Source organism: Solea solea, chromosome 6 (genome assembly GCF_958295425.1).
Source record: "Solea solea chromosome 6, fSolSol10.1, whole genome shotgun sequence".
In the NCBI taxonomy this organism is placed as follows: Eukaryota; Metazoa; Chordata; class Actinopteri; order Pleuronectiformes; family Soleidae; genus Solea; species Solea solea.
This window is the reverse complement of record NC_081139.1, coordinates 447,307-465,280: the sequence shown is the minus strand read 5'-3', so window position 1 is coordinate 465,280 and position 17,974 is coordinate 447,307. Positions and strand designations below refer to the sequence as shown.

The window sequence follows — 17,974 nt, the reverse complement described above, 5'->3', positions numbered from 1 at the left end:
TAACAGTGGCTAGCCACTGCCGCTAATGTTTGCATTTCCCACTTGTTGATGTGGTGAACCCACTCTTAGCGCCGACTTCCGACATAAATGGAACGTAGCGTTTGTGACTGTACTAGAACTACACACTAATGCATCGCAGTTAGTGAGTACACATCCACGGTGACATGAAATGGAAGCTACACGACACTACTCATGACACCAAATCTACAGCCACTTTAGAGGACTGAGTCAGCAGAAAATGTTAGCCTGATGCTAACATTGCCCCCACTGGTGACTACAGTAAACCACACTACACAACTAGTTAAACAGTTTAAGAGCCGTGTGGAGGCCACATCAGCTGCTGCCCACTAGTGTTAGCATGTATTTGTTGACATGTAACACATTTAAATAACCACACAGCCAAGTTCAAGTTAATGTTACACACTTTGCTCACTTTTCGTTTTTGACAGATTGTAAATACTCACCAGTGTTTGCTCTTAGTTTCCTGAGTCAGTAGACCTGAAACCCGGTGAAGAAGCTCCGCCCACAGGAAGTGGAAGAGGCCATGACAGATTCAAAGAAGGGGGGCATTTGAAAAGAAGCAGTTTTTCCATTAATATTTTATTTTATTGGCTTTTTTTTTTAAGTTATCTAGGTTCATGACTTTTTGTGAGGTACTTTCTTTTTTACATAATATATTTAAATAGATTTTAAATAGATTTTTGTGTTCAAACTCGAGTACTGTTGTAGTTAACTCCTCAATTCAGAGGAGTCACCTCAAAACTGTGAACTGTGGAGGGCAGCATTACAATACTCAGTGTGCAGCCTGCCAGAAATGATTATTATTATTATTATTATAATAAAAAGAAGAATACGGTCCTTTCAGGTATTCATTGTTAAGTTGAAACCTTAATTGACCTTTGAGTGCATATACAATATGTGTAACTTTCTTTCCACTTGCTTTAGCTATTGGGTTTCTTTATTTTTATCATTTGCAAAGTTTAATTGTTTTTCATTTTACATCTTTATCCTTCAGCCTTTTTTGCCTCATTCCAGTTCTAGTCGGAAGTAAGAACTTCCAAGTTCTGGTCGGTTTTCCAAACACGGAGAGTCAGAGGAACCTCACAAACACAGGAATTTTCAAAATGGCTACCACTTGCGTCAATAGAAAGAACACTCTGCTACTTATACGGTTAATTGCACTTGTGTCTTATTTGGCCACAGGCTTCCCATATTTTTGAAAATGGTCAACAGCTGTTTCTAAATCCACACAGGAATGTGTGACTAACAAAACACTGAAACAAATCATCATCACATCGCATTAGCTAAATCCTCGTGTCAGCGGTTCCTAGTGAATGTATATATATACTGTATATATATATATATATATATATATACGTGCTGATGCAATAAACCAGAACCTGGGCCGCATCTGTTTCCGGGAACAATAGAGCTCAGTGTGTTTGCTGTTATCGTCTAAACACATGCAGCAGTGAGTAACTCCCTCATCAACCTCACACCACAATGTCATTCATTTATGCGTTACAGATGGAGGAGGGGTTAACGTCACAATGTGCACAAACCAGACACGAAAAAAATTCATCACTGAAATTCTCCTTTATTCCAAAGGACCAGCTCAGTCAAATCAAACATGCATACGTTGTTTTTTGTTATTTACTATCTCTACATTATAGATATTTAATACATAAATGATTCTATCCATACAAAATATAAAAATATGTGATGCCTCATTTACAACCATATTTACACAAACCTTTTAACTTTTTTTTTAACTTAAAGTGAAATTATTAATTAATTTGTCTATGTACACACTCTGATTACAATAGTACAGTATATACTAATTCTAAATCACATTGTGTGAAAAAAAGGAAGAAGCTAACTGTACCAAACAACACTCAAATCGTTTGCAGTGTGGAAAAAATAAGATTGTGAGAAGAAAAGAAAAATTGCACATCAGCTTTTTGTTAAACAATGTGTGACTTGATAGAACTAAACGTGTAAAAGCCAAGCTAGCAATCCACGACTTGTTTATTAGTATGTGATGTGTGAAACCAGGTTTAATTTAGCTCGGTTTCTACTGTCGAAAAGCTGGACCTTCAAAGTTCCGATGGTTCTGATGAACCACTGTTGGGCTAGGTTAGATTACCAGGGTGAAATGACTCAGAACAGATTTGTTTTTGAGGGCTGTGTGGACACAGAAAACCAATCATCAAATCCGATTTGTGTGACTTTAGAATGTGGGCCATTGACTTTTTGCATATCCACCTTATTCCTATGGGTTAGGGTTAGGGTTACGCAATTTCTGGTACGTCCTGACGCTGAAGCAGGACCAATGTTCTCCATGGTATCTGGATGCTAATCACTGAGAGCGACTGAGAAATGTAACATGTGGGTACATTAACCCGTTACACCTCTAAGAACCATGTGATCTTCTATTGTATGGGAGGACGACCAGAAGAGGTGGCCTTAGCTGATGTTCACTAGCATATTTAGCTACTTGATTAACTCTGTTTGAACAACCTGAGAAGCTCTGATGCGTGTCAGTTAGTCGCTTTTTTGTTAAAGCAGGTGGGAAAAAAAATCCAATGTCTCCCATATCACCAAGCCTGGGTTGTAGTTTCAACATCAGGTGAAATACAAACGTGCATTACAGAAACAGTGCAATCTTGTAGCCACTGGAAAGAACTAGCTCACTGCTAGTTCTGCTTCTGCTCCGGACATTCCACGCATTATCATGTTGGAAATAAATTTAGCTTGGAACTCAAAATCTGCTCACGAATATGCTGACCAATGTGAACTGTGAAATCAGATTTGAACAACATGGCTGGTAATCTATGTATGTAACCTTGTATTCCAGTTCAGGTTTCAGCTGGTGTCACCCCCTCCTAGTTCTCAGATCGGCTTGGGCAACTTGAGTCATCTCAAACTCTAATCATGGGGTTTGCGAAATGTCGGGGAGTCACCAGGTTTCAAGCCGATCAATCGTGGAAAATCGTGTAGTGTGAACTGGGCTTGAACAGCGTTCCAAACTACTCAGGAGATTTTCAGAAACATTAGAATGAACAGACATGCAAACACTTGCTTTTTCACTGTTTACCAACTGTTGTTCATCACTGACTTCAATTACATAATATTCAACACGCAACAACACTGAATAAACGGATTGTGAGTTTTGTTTTTGGACGATAGTGGAGGTTAGTGTCCACAAGGTGGAGAAAGAGTCCTGTGCTAAAGGTCAAGGTGTTAGGAGATGATGCAGTTCTTGCTTTTTCTGCGTTTGTGGTTGTACACCTGACCACTGCGACTGGCCCCGCCCATTCCTGTGTTGTACTTATGGACAAGTTCCTGATTGCTGAGGTATCGCAGCTGAACGGGTCTGGGAATCGGCTCACCCAGAAAGTAACCTTCATCCTCTGAATCGGAGGATGAAGAGCAGGTTGAGCACCAATCGTCATCATCATAATCATCCCAGGAATACTGGTTCAAGCCGGTACGTCGGCTGGCCCCGGGGTTCTGCAGTGTCAGGTCTGAAGTGGTCCTGGGACACTGTCTGAAGAACTGGGGTTGATATCGTCCCCCTCCTCCTCCTACACCAAATTGGTCTCTGGCGCTCCTCGGTGGTGGAAAACGGTCATAATCCTCTCGTACTCGCAACTGTGGCCTTTCCTGAGGCCTTGGCCTGCGCTCTGCCACTAAATTGAGAGCGTTTTCTGAGCGAGAACGGCGGGATCTCCTGGAGCGGTGGTGGTGATGGTGCCGGCGCCTCTGAGGAGGCTCCTCTGGGGCTTCAATCCGGAAAGCTGCTCCCCTTCCACCACCAACTCCCACCACGCGCTCACTGATGGGTGGTAGACGGGCAGCATTGGCGCTGCTCACCAAACTCACCCGGTCCTCCTCCTGGAAGGTGAAACCAGGTGGTAAATGGGCCTTTGCCATTCCAACGCCCATGCCAGCAGGATCACTGTATTGCACCTTATAGTGAGAGGACCTGGGTGGATCCATCTCCATGTATGGCTGGCTGGCGGTGAGGCTGTGCATGGAGTCAGAGTTTCGAAACTGTACTGAAGAGTTTGTAGGTTGAATGTTGCTTTTCTCTGACACGTTCATTCCAGAGTCTTTGCTCAGGTCCGGCATGGAGAAACGGGAAAGGTGCTCCTGGCGCTTTCTTCCTCCATCTGCTGAGTTTCCTGAGAGGAAAAAAAGTTTGATTAAATCACCCTTTCACAGTAAAGCTGCTACAATTAGGCAACTATGACTAGTAGGACTGATGCAGTTAGTCTTCAAGCTCACTGTTGCACTGATCCTACCTTAGCTTAGATTAGACTCTAAGTTCTAAGTTATGGGGTGAAGCATATCAATAACATCAATAAACTTAACGTAATAACTGAATGAATATAACATTTCTTTCTATTTTAGTAGTAGCTTACAATAAAAATAATCATTAGCTTTAAGCCTGTGTTATATTTGTTGTTTGAGTTTGGGACAACCCACATTCACAAACAACTTGGTATAAAAAAAAACAGGTTTTTTACAACACAAAGATCTCATGCATTAACCAACCGTACCATTGGTCAAGGCCAAGGACTCCATGGACCCTCTTGGGGTCTGCTCCAGGGGGGTCAGTTGCTCAGGAAAGTTAAGTGCATTGATGGGGTTCCTGCTTCTTGCCACCTGGGTTGCTGCTGGCATCCCTACATCTCTGTCCCTCTGAAAGCCATGCAAGCTGATGGAGCGTTTGTCAGCGGAGAAGCCGTTGCGGTGCTGAGAGCAGTGGGAAACCTCAGTGAAGCTCTTTTGGGTCATCAGTTTAGGGGGGTAGTACTCCTCTGGAGTTGGCTGTTGGAACCATGTCTCGTTCAGGGAGTGGCCCTTCATGGCCGAGATGGGGGGTTTCTTAAAACCTGTGTTGTCCAAGATACTGTGATCCTGCTGCTGATTAATCTTTCCAGAGCAGGCAGAGGTATAGGTGGTCCTGACATTGCACTGGCTGAGAAGCTGGAGAGGGGTGGGGTTGGCAATTTGGTCTGATTGGGACCCATAAGTATATCCATCACCTGTTTGCTCCTGGTTCTGCCAGGCTGGAGGATCGCGAGTCAAACTAGGCGTTTGGCTGGACAGGCTCAGAAGATCCATTTGTAAAGATAGTGGGTCCACCTCTCCTGAAAACCTCTCTGCCTGCCCTCCACCCCCTCCTACACTCTTGCCCATCTTGGAGCTGCGTCTGGACTCTCTGGTGGAGCGAGCACTTTGGAAGGCAGAGTCAGACGAGTCAGAGCCATTAGGTTCCTCACCCAGACTGCAGGACCGCGAGCAGAAGATTTGGCCCTGCTTGGGCAGGAAGGGTCGACCCAACAAAGATCGTTTACAGCGAGCACAGCAGAAGCAGCCCTCAGTGGCGTGCCAGTGTTGCCCGTCATAGGTCATCTGGCCTTGATCAATGCCTGCAGGAAAGACAAAAAAAACAAAACAACCGTAGCTCAATTTTACAAATCAGTAGCCCGGGTGAATCAAGCTAATTTGAAAAAGCCAACTTCAGAATCTCCTAAAAATGGAACCAAACACACAGGGAAGTGGAAATGGAACATTGGGAGGTGACGCGACACCCTTTCCTTTCCACAATCATACTCCATCTGCACTTCAAATGAGATGGTGATGCAGTCTGGCACTAGCCAGGCAAGCAAAAAAGTGTAATCTGCTTTCTTTCCCACACCAAAGTCCAAAGAGAAAATCAGCGCTTTTAGCTCTCAGGGGCACAGGAGCTACTGGTCCACTGCAGACAGTGAAGTCACAAAATAACACATTTACTTTATGGATAGAGGCAGCAATCAACAACTCCTGTGTACCATGATGTAAAATTTTTAGATTTTTCTCTATGGACTTTGGTAGAGGAGAGCAAGCGAATGACAACCTTTAAGTTTCCAGTCGGAAAACTCCAGCCGTGTGTTAGATGGTATAAATGTGTTTTATGCCATCAAAACGGTGGCTTCTCGGTGTAAGACTGGTTCTTGGTGCAGGAGGCGCACGCAACACAGTCAAGGATGTCAGCACCTAAAACAACAAAGATCGCAGCACATGGCTTCTCATAATGAAGGAACCAGGTCATCACTAAAATCTAATCATTTCTTATTTGGAGCACAACCTCCTGTGCAGTCCCAGGAAATGTAATTAAAACGCTGCTCAAACGTGGCCAAAAACCTTACCTCCTCGGTGAAGGTAAAAATGAACCAAATGCAGTTCTCTATGAAAATTGTAGCATATTTAAAAGCTGCTTGTTGAGTGAAAGAATGGTGCTAAAGGCAGTTACACATGACTGCACATGACCACAGGACTTTGGGGGCCAACTCATTTCAGAACGGGCCCAGCATTAAATAAACACATTTTTATTTTGAGTATGTTTCAAGTTGTCTCGCAGGGAAAGAAACCCAGCTATTTGCTAATGGCTGCCATCTGGTTTCAGCATGTTTTCTGATGGTTTCAATTTATAATCAGTTGTGCTTTTTAGCCAAAGACTTCTCTGTATCCTGTCTGACAAATAATTACAGAGTGAATTTTGTACAGGGAGGCTGGTGCCAAAGTCACACCTGGCCATCCTTTCAGGGGAAACCCAACATGCAACACACTCGCATGAGTGTACACACACACACACACACACACACACACACACACACAGACACTTTATAACAGGAGGTGGCACGAGGCCAAGAGGCTCTAATATGAAGCTTTCCTCCAGTTTCTTCTCCCAGTGGGGTCGCCTCTAAACACTGCAGCGTTTGAATTTGCGTGATGGTAAACTTTGTATTTAACTGACAGGCCTTTGCATGTCAGGTTAGTCCACACTGTATGATATACTGTATAATGTATACATACTGTATTTATTTATCTCTGAACGCTGACATGTCTCACGAAACCAGGCCGCAGAGAAATATTTATAACTATGTAAATATATACAGTACCGTGCAAAAGTCTTAGACCACCATTAGATTTGTTGTTTTAGCACAATCTCTGAATGTCTTAATCACTTGGTCACTTTTGGCGAGGACGTCATCTTGGTGGTAACCGTCCACCACGTTTTAAATCTTATGGTGATTTTCCATTATACAGTTCTAGAACTACTCAACTTGGTATCAGTCGGCCCGAAAATGCCAGTTTTCTATGCAACACAAACACTCACAATCGCCGGCTTTTGGCAGTGCTGTTGCTAAATTGGAGTTGGAGATTAACGATCGGGATTTTTAACTGTGACTCTTCCAGTGACGACACTCTCTGACCAGCCATTGGCCGGGAGTCTGGTGACGTCACATTTTAGTATCGGCTCACTTGGACTCTCGCCAGAGCAGGTATGAAAAAAGCACCAGTTACCAGGCTCTGTCACTGATGGAAAAGAACTAGAAAAGAACTAGATGGAAAAGCGGCGTTATTTAACTGAAGGTGACTTTTGAAGGTCTAGTGTGTAAGATTTAGTGACATCTGTTGGTGAGGCTGCAGACTGCAGCAAACGAAGGACTCCTCTGCTCAACCCACCCTTTCCCAAACAGGTCAGGAAGCTATGGTGTCCTTCACATAACAGAAAGAATCTCGTTAACGTGGCGTTCTTTATTTGTGCATTCTGTTTTTACTTTAAAAGAATTGAACTCTGTTTAAGGTGCTGTAGAAACACGACAAAGCAAGACCCTTGCCTTCAGTACTTACTGTACATAAAGCTTATTGTAGGGCTACGAAAACCCCCACAATGTTCCTTTTGGGGCAAAAATACACTTATAAAACATACTTATGGGTGAAATATTCCATTTCTGCCAATACAGCCTTTATACTTCTGGAAGTCATGCCACACCCTTTCTAAAAAACACCTCCACTAATTTTCCCACGTAGCATCTTCTATTCTTCTTCTTTTTCCCACCTCTCTCTAAGTTCTCCTTAGAAAGACCTGCAGGTGATTAATGAAGTCTTGTGTTAACAGTGATAGATGCTCGGTGCTGGCGCAGCGTACCAATATGTTCCCCACAGGAGTCGCAGTACTCGGCGTAGAGCGACTCGAAGCAGGAGCAGCAGTACGGCCGGCCCTCCTTCATGATGTAGCGCTGACCCCCGAGCACCGTCTCACACTCGAAACAGCAGAAGTGCTTCATGTGCCAGTGACGGCCCTCGGCCTCGGTGCACTCGTCCGCGAAGATGATCTACGACACAGAGAATCCGTCATCAGTGGTGTAGTCTACGCTTCCTCTGGTGGGAATACTGTTCTACTGTATTTACCAGGGTATGTGATCAGTAGCGTCACCTTATCACTCGCTCCATCTTAAGCTTTCATTATACCTGTGTCTACAGTTTATGTGAAGAAGACTTCAAGATGTCAGTATTTTCTCAGGTGGTTTTTGGTATAAAACGTTTGAGAACCACTGAAGCAGGAACTTCAACAGAATTCCAAATGACCATTTAAAAATTGCACACTGATACGAATGAAACCAGTTGTTTTTAAAGGAACTGGCACTCAAGCTATTTATTTTTTGCAAATAAAAGGTCATTTTCAGTATAAAAATAATTAAATAAAATATAATAACATTCATGGTCTGCCAACCCATGTGACATGAGCAAAAAAACACAGTTATTTGAGTGTTTAGAGCCCTGAAACTAGAGCCACTTTATCAGACAATAACTCTAACCCTGAGTCAGCAGAAAAAAAAGATTACTTTTATTATCTTTTATAATCAAAACTTAATTATTCATTATGTATTACAATAAGGAAATCTTTAATCTTGTCCTTAAGATAACTCACTGTAGAGAGCTCACTAAGCAGCTAGCAAGCTAATGCTATGCAATGCTTTTTACGACGTATGTGGTATTTTTCTTCTTTTTCTTCTCTGTGTGTGTGTGTGTGTGTGTGTGTGTGTACTTTTATCTATATTTTTGTGAGGTCCAAAAAAAGGTAAAAACCTGTCTTTGTTTGGACATTTTGTCTGTGCCCAGGGTTAAGACCTGGTTTTAAGGTTAATGGTTAATGTTATAAATAATGTGTGCTCACTACGATATAAAAACAAGCTTGTGTGTGTGTGTGTGTGTGTGTGTGTGTGTGCGCTGACTGACAGGACAAAGACTCGTCCGTCCAAACTGCTTCCTCCTCTGCAGCTGAGATCATCGTCTTCATCAGTGACTTGTGTAGGAGGTTAATGTGTGGTAGAATTTAGATGGTGCATTAACTTTTAATTACACCACTGTTGAATCATCGGGGGGCTGTTAAAGGTACCAACAGTGTCCTTGTCCCCATTTGCAGGGTGTTAATGGTTTGGAGATCATGACATTGAGGGGGGTGACCCCCATTACACTGGAAATACCTTATAGTCATGTATATATATATATATATATATATATATAGCACATATATGTATATATACTGTATGTAGTGTGTGTGTGCAGGTGAACATCATATGAAAGCAGTGTGGTGTATGAAGACGTGCACGTGTGCAGCATGTTTTGCTATTTAAAAGATTTTATAAATAGCTCAGTTTGTCTCACGCGTCCTACAGGCGGACAGTAGGACACGTGTCTCTGTTAAAGGGACAGTAGGCAGGAGTGATGGGTATCGACGGTGCACTACGATTATTATTATGACTGTAAAACATTTGATGTTTGGGGCTGTTTATTTCTTCTTTTTTGGGGAGAACAATTTTTGTTACTCAGTTGAATCTTAATGAGAGAATTATGTCTTTGAAATGACTCGGCACAGATGTGTCGTTAACAGCTTCATACGTTCATAAATGGTCTAAAATGAACGTATCGCACAGAAAAAGAGTGGCGTCGCCCCGTCCTTAATAATTTCAGGATAAAAATGTAAATAATGCGACACTTTTAAGAGAAAAATCAGAGTCATGTTATCCTGAAAACACATTCATTAGCACTGAGCTCAAACTTTATGTATAAATAAATAAATAAATGTCCATATTTGTTAATTAAGACAAACTTAAAATAAAAAAGAAAATATATATACAGTATATATATATGTATATAAATAGTCTGAAAAAGCTTATTTTATTTAGAATTTTATTTTGTTAGATTTTAATTGTGCTTAATCATGTGCACATATTTTTTATGGTGACAATAACAGTTCTATCTGTTCTTTGTGAGTTTATATAAATAAAGCAAGATAAACAAAATTTAAAAAGGTGCAATTATAACAATAAATTTAGGATAAACAAACTATAAAAAAGTGAAAAACACACTGCTGCTGCTGCTGCTGCTGTTGCTGCTGCTGCTGCTGCTGTTGCTGCTGTTGCTGCTCTGGGCTCAGTTTACAGCCTCAAAACTAACAATTATATTCATTCATCTCTGAATTATATTCTAAATGAGTTGTTTGGTCCATAAAAAAACAACACATTGAGCCAGTGTTCACTAAACCTCAAAATGACGATGTTCTTAAAACCAAAGATATTTTTGGATCCTGTTTCTCTGTAACAAAAAAAACAAGCAATAACTAAATATCTTTGGTTTGTAAAGTGACATTTAAGACGCCATAGAACTTGTTTTGGTTCTTTATTTTCAACCTTTTCAACAACACCTGCTACTTTTTATTATTGTAATAAAAATTATTCTTTAACATTGTACACTTATTATTTATTACCTTTACCCTGAGTGTCAAATAAAGGATTTACTTATGTTATCAAATAAAAACGGACCTCATCAGACAATAAATGACACAAAAGTGTCAACATTTGTGTCATTGATGGAGAAATGTATTTTTGCTCATCTGTCGTAATCCAACGTACTGCAGCTTTAACTGATCCAGGTGTGTGTGTGTGTGACGTGGCGTTTACCTCATCGCAGGCGGTGCAGCGAGGCTTCAGCCTCTCGGCGTGGTGCCGTCCGCAGTAGATCTTGCCGTCCTGGTGGAAGTAGATGAGGTCGACCAGGAGCTCCTGACACGTGCTGCACACGAAGCAGGCGGGATGCCAGCACACGTTGTGTCCTGCACGAGACGCAAACACGGCGATGTCTCCGCCGTTAATCTGTCCTCCACACTGCGACGACACAGACGAGACAACACTTATTACTGTCCAGGTGTGACACTACCGTGACGACACAAACACACAGACTAGTTGTTTTGGGTGTAACTGAATCATTAGAAACCAAGAACTATAACTGACACTGAGTCGAGGCGAGTAGTGTTGGAACTGTATAATGGAAACACGTCATTAGTCCAACTAAGAATAATTCAATTTTTACTTCAGTGTTTTCAACTCACAGAGACACAGGAGCTGCTGGTTCACTGCTGCCTGTCATTTGGTAAAGATTTAAAACACCTTTACATGAAATTATAGTGTGAATATTTAAAATAAATGATTTTTTAGTTTGTTTGTTTGTCAAGTTTATTTCATAATATCTTTCCCTCTTTTAGGGCGAAGCACGTGTTATTTTAAACAAAAAAAGAGAAGAAACCAAAGAAAATGGACAATACATGGACATTTGTTCATATTTGTTTCTAATCTCAGTTTTTTCCACTGTCACCGGGAAACTGCGCTCCATCAAACTGGTTCTGATTCTTGAAATTCAGCCTCAAAAACACATTCAGGCTGTTCACAGAGACTGTTCACAGATCACAGAGGACTTAAAATCAGGTCTCAACGGGGTCACGGACACAGAGACAGAGAGAGGGGGAACTCAGTGGCTGATGGGGGATGATGGAGGACGGGGGCAAAGGGGAGGAATGGAAATGGAGAGTATACGAGAGGATAATAGGGAGAGAGAGGTTGTAAACGTAAAGGAGCTGGAGTCATAAACACTGAGGAGAAGACAGGGTAGGACGAGTGGAGTCAGGGGTGGGTCGACAATCAGGTTCATCTAAGTGGCACAAAGAAGGGGGGGGGGGGGGGGGGGGGAATTTAACATGACAGCACACAGCGCTGTCTCCATCAGTGACTTCAAATGTGTTATTATGTAACTTCAGTGACTGAAAGCCTCTGTTCAGATTGACGTCAGTGACTCAAACATCACAAACGAGGCACAAACGCCCGTGTTCTCATGAGCTGAAAATGATTTTCTCTATAGCTTTGGTGTAGAAACGAGAGCCGCTCACAAACGTCAGATTCCACGTGGAAAAGACGAGAAACAACGAGATACGGTGGGAATCTCCGTCTCTCGATACGACCATCACTTCAAACAGCATTGACAAGGTCTCTGCCCTTCATATGTCGCCATGAGACACTTCTCATACATCAAGACCTGACGTGACAGAGGACGACAGTGGACGGTGTGAATCTCCCGTCACACTCTATTCACTCCTGTGACAGCGAGCGGAGCAGAGAGAAGACATCTTACACTTGAATAAAGGACGCGGTCAGATACAGTAGCTCCGTCTGTGAGGAAGAACTTTACCTGTTCACAGATGGCGCCGGTCATCGTCACGGGGAACGGGCGGACGTTTCCGCGGCCCAGGTTCTCCCGTTTCCGCTGGTTGCTGAAGAGCTTGAGCTCTCGCTTCTCCTCGTCGTCGAGACTGTTACAGTAACGAACCTGGACACACACACACACACACACACACACACACACGTCAAAAAAAAAAAAAAGTGTCACACGGAGACAACAGAGACAACATCAGGGTCTGGAATTGAAGCAGCTAAACTGAAATAAGTCGTTCTAAACATGCAGGGTTGTCACTTTTTATCCAAAATTCGGATATTTGTTCAAAATTGGGAAATTCAAACCCTAAAAAACAACGTGAGCTCAAATTATACAGCCTAGAAGTGCATCAGACTGTCCAAAGTCGTTTCTGTGCAGTCTGGGTGGGAATCTGAATAACACGGGGCATAATATTCATTAAAAGTTGATTTTTAGAAAAAAGTGAAAGTTTGGAGGTGTCAATCAATGAAAAATGAAATAAATTGCAATTGATCATTTTTAGCTTGATGTCAAACATACAGTAAGTAGTATCTATATTACAGGTGTATAAAGAGCACAGGTCACAGTATGATCAGCAAGTATTGTTTCTCTCACCTGTTTTACTCACAGCTACTGTAAAGATCGCAGTTTTCAGTCATGTTGTCGTTACTTATGGGTTAAATTTACGGAAAAAAAATAGAGTCGGAAAATGGCCACAAATATAATACTTAGTGAAAGTGAGTAATCTTTCAAATCGGGACATTTAATATGCGTGTTAACCATAATTGTATGTAAATTCTTGCCTGTGTTTGATGTAAATCATCTTTGAGCGTCCTTTACAAGCACTATTTAAATTAAATATATCATTATTTTTATTATTGACTCTCAAATCCAGAGCCTTTGGGGTCAGGGACCTCAGAGAATCAGTGACTTTTAAATCACTTCTTTAAAGTCATTTTTATGGACTGGCAGTCATGTGACCTTGCCCTTTGACCCTTTATTTTTGATTGTCTTTGTTACTTTAGACCTTTGTTCACATCAAAATGGAACTTTTATGACTAAATGTCCTCAGTCTGGACGTCTTTATGTTAAAAAATCAAGTTCAGTTATGATTCAGAGGCAGAGACGCACAAACACCTCACTATCTCACAGTTAGACACACTCCATTTACCCTTCACCTCTCTCTTATCTCTGTTTTGCCCTGAAGGGAGGGGGGGGGGAGACGGGAGGGACGACGGGTGGATGGATGTTACGGAGGCCGGAGGCCGTTTGGAGTTCTCACCTCATTGTCGTGGGGCGGGAGCTGATGGAGCAGCTGCTTGATGCGGTATTTCTCTCCTGAGCTGTTCACGTAAGGAACCTTGTCCTCGGGCAGGGAGCTGTAATACTGATGCACCTGCAGAGACGGACGAGACAAAGGACAAGACGAAGATCAACAACAACAACAACAACAACAACAACACACTGGGCGAGTAAAGAGGAAAATACACAAGGGAACAACCCGGGATTATTACTGTGGATTATTGATTTGACTTCCAGTCATCAATTTTGTGTTTGTCCATTAAATGTCACTAAATAAACACACACACACACACACACACAGGTGTGTTTGAAATGACTCGATTTAACATTACAGCATCAGACAATGACTGTCATCTCCGTGTTATTTATTACAGTCTTTTTCATTACACTGTAACAGAGGTCAGGCGGCTACACATGAATGTGACTGGAGGAGGAGGAGGAGGAGGAGGAGGAGGAGGAGGAGGAGGAGGAGGAGGAGCAAACCACAAAAGCCACAGGGCTTTAAAGGGAGATTTGAGGACAGAGGTCACAGACAGACGAGAGGACAATGTGTGGAGAATCAATTCAATTGTCTCACAGGTGAAGAGAGAAAAAACCCTTTCATTTATAAATAATAAGAGCAGAGTCGACGCCTGCTGACCGGGTCACAATAATGTCAACACTCAGAACCAGGCGTCTGTTCAGCACCTGCAGCTCGTCCAAAACGCTGCCGTCTCACACTCTGACCCAAGAAGAAGAAGAAGAAGAAGAAGAAGAAGAAGGAGAAGAAGAAGGAGAAGGACCACACCTGTGCTGCGTTCCCTCCACCGGCTTCCTGAGCTTATTTGAATGTGTTGTTGTACGATTTCACACCTCGTCATCCAGAGCATTGAGGTCAAATAACCAGCTGCTCTCAGGTTTCGTCCACACATCATCACAACTCTCCGTGTCTCCGTTTTCTTTTTCGTTTTTCCATAAACATTGTTTATTGTTCCAATAAATGTCTTCATATAAAAGAAGCAGCTCACTATTTGGCAGTCAGTCTGTTGGTGAATCTTGATCAGCTCAGTATTTGGCAGTCAGTCGCTTGATGAATATATAGAGCAGCTTGTGTCTGTTGGTGCATACTCTGCCTGATATTGGAGGTATAGAAAAGCTCACTATTTGGCAGACGTTATGTTGCTGGATATATAGAACAGCTCACTATTTGGCAGTCAGTGTGCTTGTGGTTATACAGAACACAGCAAGAGCAAAGTTGTGCATAATCCAATGGACTCTATGACACTCAACATTATATTGGATAAATAAACCAGTTATTTTCAAGAAATGTGTTTGAATAACAGAAGTTCTGTAAATGGACTTGTGGTGGCCTAAAAAACACAAGCCTCCTATGACCATCTGTGGGTCCTGGCCCAGTTTCTGGGAGCTGCAGCTTTGTGTGTTGCTTACATACAGTACATTTCATGCCTAAATTACTCATCTAGGACATCATTTGCATTTTCAGCTGTGCCGGCAAAGTGCTGAGTCACCGGCACTCACACGTCTCAGCAAAAAAAACACGTGACCAAAAAAGACAAAACACGGCCGTTCAAATGAAATCTGCTCCAAAACCAAGCAGAAAAACGCCCTCTTTTCCACCGCGTTTGACTGCAGCTACCAGAGTTTTCTCAACAACATCATATCTGTGTCCACTAACCGCCGTGAAAGTCTTTGTTGAGAGAACGTCAGTCCTGGTGCCTGGTGCTGTCTTTCCCTCTTGCCGTCTGGCAATTAACTGCAATGGAAACCAGCTGCGTGAGGCCATCACTCTTGTCACTCACATGCAAAAATCCTACAATTCGCCTTCGCTTTTAAAAATACTCCAAAAAATCCTTGCCCTGTCTTTAGTTTCGTCTGCTTTCGATTACAGTTATTATCACAAGCTCCTCCTCCTGGAGCTCGCTGCAACTGTGTGTCCATCAGGCTGGTGTGTGTGTGTGTGTGTGTGTGTGTGTGTGTGTGTGTGTGTGTGTGTGTGTGTGTGTCTTATCTGTCTTTAGATCGTTGCCCCGGGGCGATGTGGCTTTCACCTCCAGATTGTAACCCTGTTGTTGTTGAAGGCATGTTTTGTAATTTATCATTAGCCTGTGTGTGTTTTTCCTTATGTGTGTGTGTGTGATCTATCATTTCCTGTCTTCTCACAGGTTTTCCTCAGATTTGTCCGACGCCCTTTTAGCCAAAAAACCCAAAAACTGATGTGGACAACAGCTCATTGTTCGGCAGTCAGTCTGTTGGTGAATTTTGATCAGGTCAGTATTTGGCAGTCAGTCTGTTGGTTGACGTATAGAACAGCTCACTATTTGGCAGTCAGTCTCTTATTAGATGTATACAACTCATTTTTCCTCAGAAGAAAATCAAGAAAACGTCTTCATTTAGAACGATTTAAACTACTTTCTAAACATCATGCTTTTACCTCCACGTGTCCACCGCGTGCCGTGCGTAAATCACCAAATACAAATTGCATATATGGGACATATTTTTAACTCTTTGCTTTCATAAAACGTAAGAGTTTACAGGCCGGGAACATGACGAGGGCGGTTCAAATGAACATGTGACGTCACTTTCCGCTAAAGATTTATTCGTTTTCTGATTTTACAACGTGCTTTACAAGGTTACAACAAGAAATTCAGGCAAATTAAAACATAATATGTAATAAACAATGATAAACAAGCTTGCATTAAGACAATAATGGGACAATAAATAATAGGTTTTGTAAAAAAAAAAACTGATGTATTTTAACCAGTGAAGCAGAAGTGCAAATTTGTGCATCATGTAGCCTCTAATTTACATAGTGTATATATATATATATATATATATATATATACATATACACACACTATATATATATGTATATGTATACTGTATATGTATATATATATATATTTACTTAGTATAATTTTGAATTGGTAAGTTTGATAAATCAACAAAAACTTAGATATATAGATGTTTTTTTTTAAAAAAAGACTTTAAAAATACATTTAAAGTAAAAACTTTTTTGGGGACCCTAAAAAAATCTCTTGTGACCCATGTGTGGGCCCCGACCAAGTGATTGAGAACCGGTAATTTAAACTGATTCAGCAAAACCTTTGATTCAAGCCTGTAAAACTGCTTATATTAGCAACTAATGATCATTTTCATAATTGATGATTTATTTGTTATATGGAGCAGAAATGTTGCTGAAAAATCCGAGAAACAGATTTATCAGTTATCAAAGTAGCTGCAAACTCTGGGTCCTTTTCCAAAACCTGGGAAAAACCTTGAATTTTTCCATGAAGTGGATTTCTGTTTAAATGTCCCACATGTGTAAAATAAAAACCTGCTTCATGTTCGGCTGCAAATGAGAATCAGACCCCGGTGGATGTTGAACACATGTCTGCACGTTAGACTGAAACCAGCGCAGTCACAGGCCACTGCTGAGCAACATTCTCGCTTTTAACAAGCTGGAACTTATTTTTAACAGAGTATTATTGTGTTTATTGTGTTTGTAAAAGTCACTCATGCTGAGGTTGATTTCAGTCACATTTATCCACATTTACAGCAATAATTGCAAAACTCAACAATAGGGATGCACAATATCAGTATATCAGCTGATGTTGGCTTTAAAAGTTCGTCTGATACGACGTTAATGACCGAAACTGCTGCAACCTCCTTGACTTTTATTGTTGTTTATTTGTTTTCCACGACAAAGAACATTTATATCCACACATGCTGCGACATGAGTATGAAAAACAGAATCATTTCACTCAAAAACACCAAAACGAACATATATAAATATGCATATATATATATATATATATATATATATATATATACATATTTATATATATATGTATATATGCGACGTGAGGCGAGGCGACGCGAGGCGAGGCGGAGAGACGGCGTTCGATAACTCGATAACATCTACAGAACCAAACGCCTCTTTAACGGCTTCAGGTTTGTTGACAGAGATTCACGTTGTGTATTTTCAGCGTCTGCTGACTGAGATACAAACGCACCCGGAGAGTCGATGAGTGAATCCATGATAATCCTCACATATCTGTGGCTGAAAGGCTCCACTCTGAAATCTCTCGTTACAACAGCCTCACACACACACACACACACACACACAGAGAAACTGTTCCCTGTGGAGAAAGTTAAACCCCACCACTGTGGAGAATCCTGGAGATTAACTCAGTGTTTCGCTCTATTGTTGTTGTGTTGGTTTTTTTTTTAGGAAAATCAGGAGGTTTTTTGTTTTCACAGCTTGAAAAACTTGCACATTGAGTCAAAAAGAACAAGGAGAAAAGAAGGA

General features: G+C 41.6%; 1 protein-coding gene across 2 annotated transcripts in view; it reads right to left on the bottom strand.

Moving 5' to 3' along the window:
* Positions 1 to 1,577: 1,577 nt before the first annotated feature.
* Positions 1,578 to 17,974, bottom strand: part of prickle2b (prickle homolog 2b) — a 115,752-nt gene continuing 99,355 nt past the window's right edge. For both annotated transcript variants that reach the window (XM_058631670.1, XM_058631671.1), the window contains 6 exons: positions 13,646 to 13,759; positions 12,361 to 12,498; positions 10,803 to 11,006; positions 7,988 to 8,174; positions 4,566 to 5,441; positions 1,578 to 4,187 (listed from right to left, as the gene is read on the bottom strand). In XM_058631670.1, coding sequence (XP_058487653.1) covers positions 3,244 to 4,187; positions 4,566 to 5,441; positions 7,988 to 8,174; positions 10,803 to 11,006; positions 12,361 to 12,498; positions 13,646 to 13,759 — 2,463 coding nt within the window. In that variant the 3' untranslated portion in view covers positions 1,578 to 3,243. The remainder of the gene's footprint in view (positions 4,188 to 4,565; positions 5,442 to 7,987; positions 8,175 to 10,802; positions 11,007 to 12,360; positions 12,499 to 13,645; positions 13,760 to 17,974) is intronic.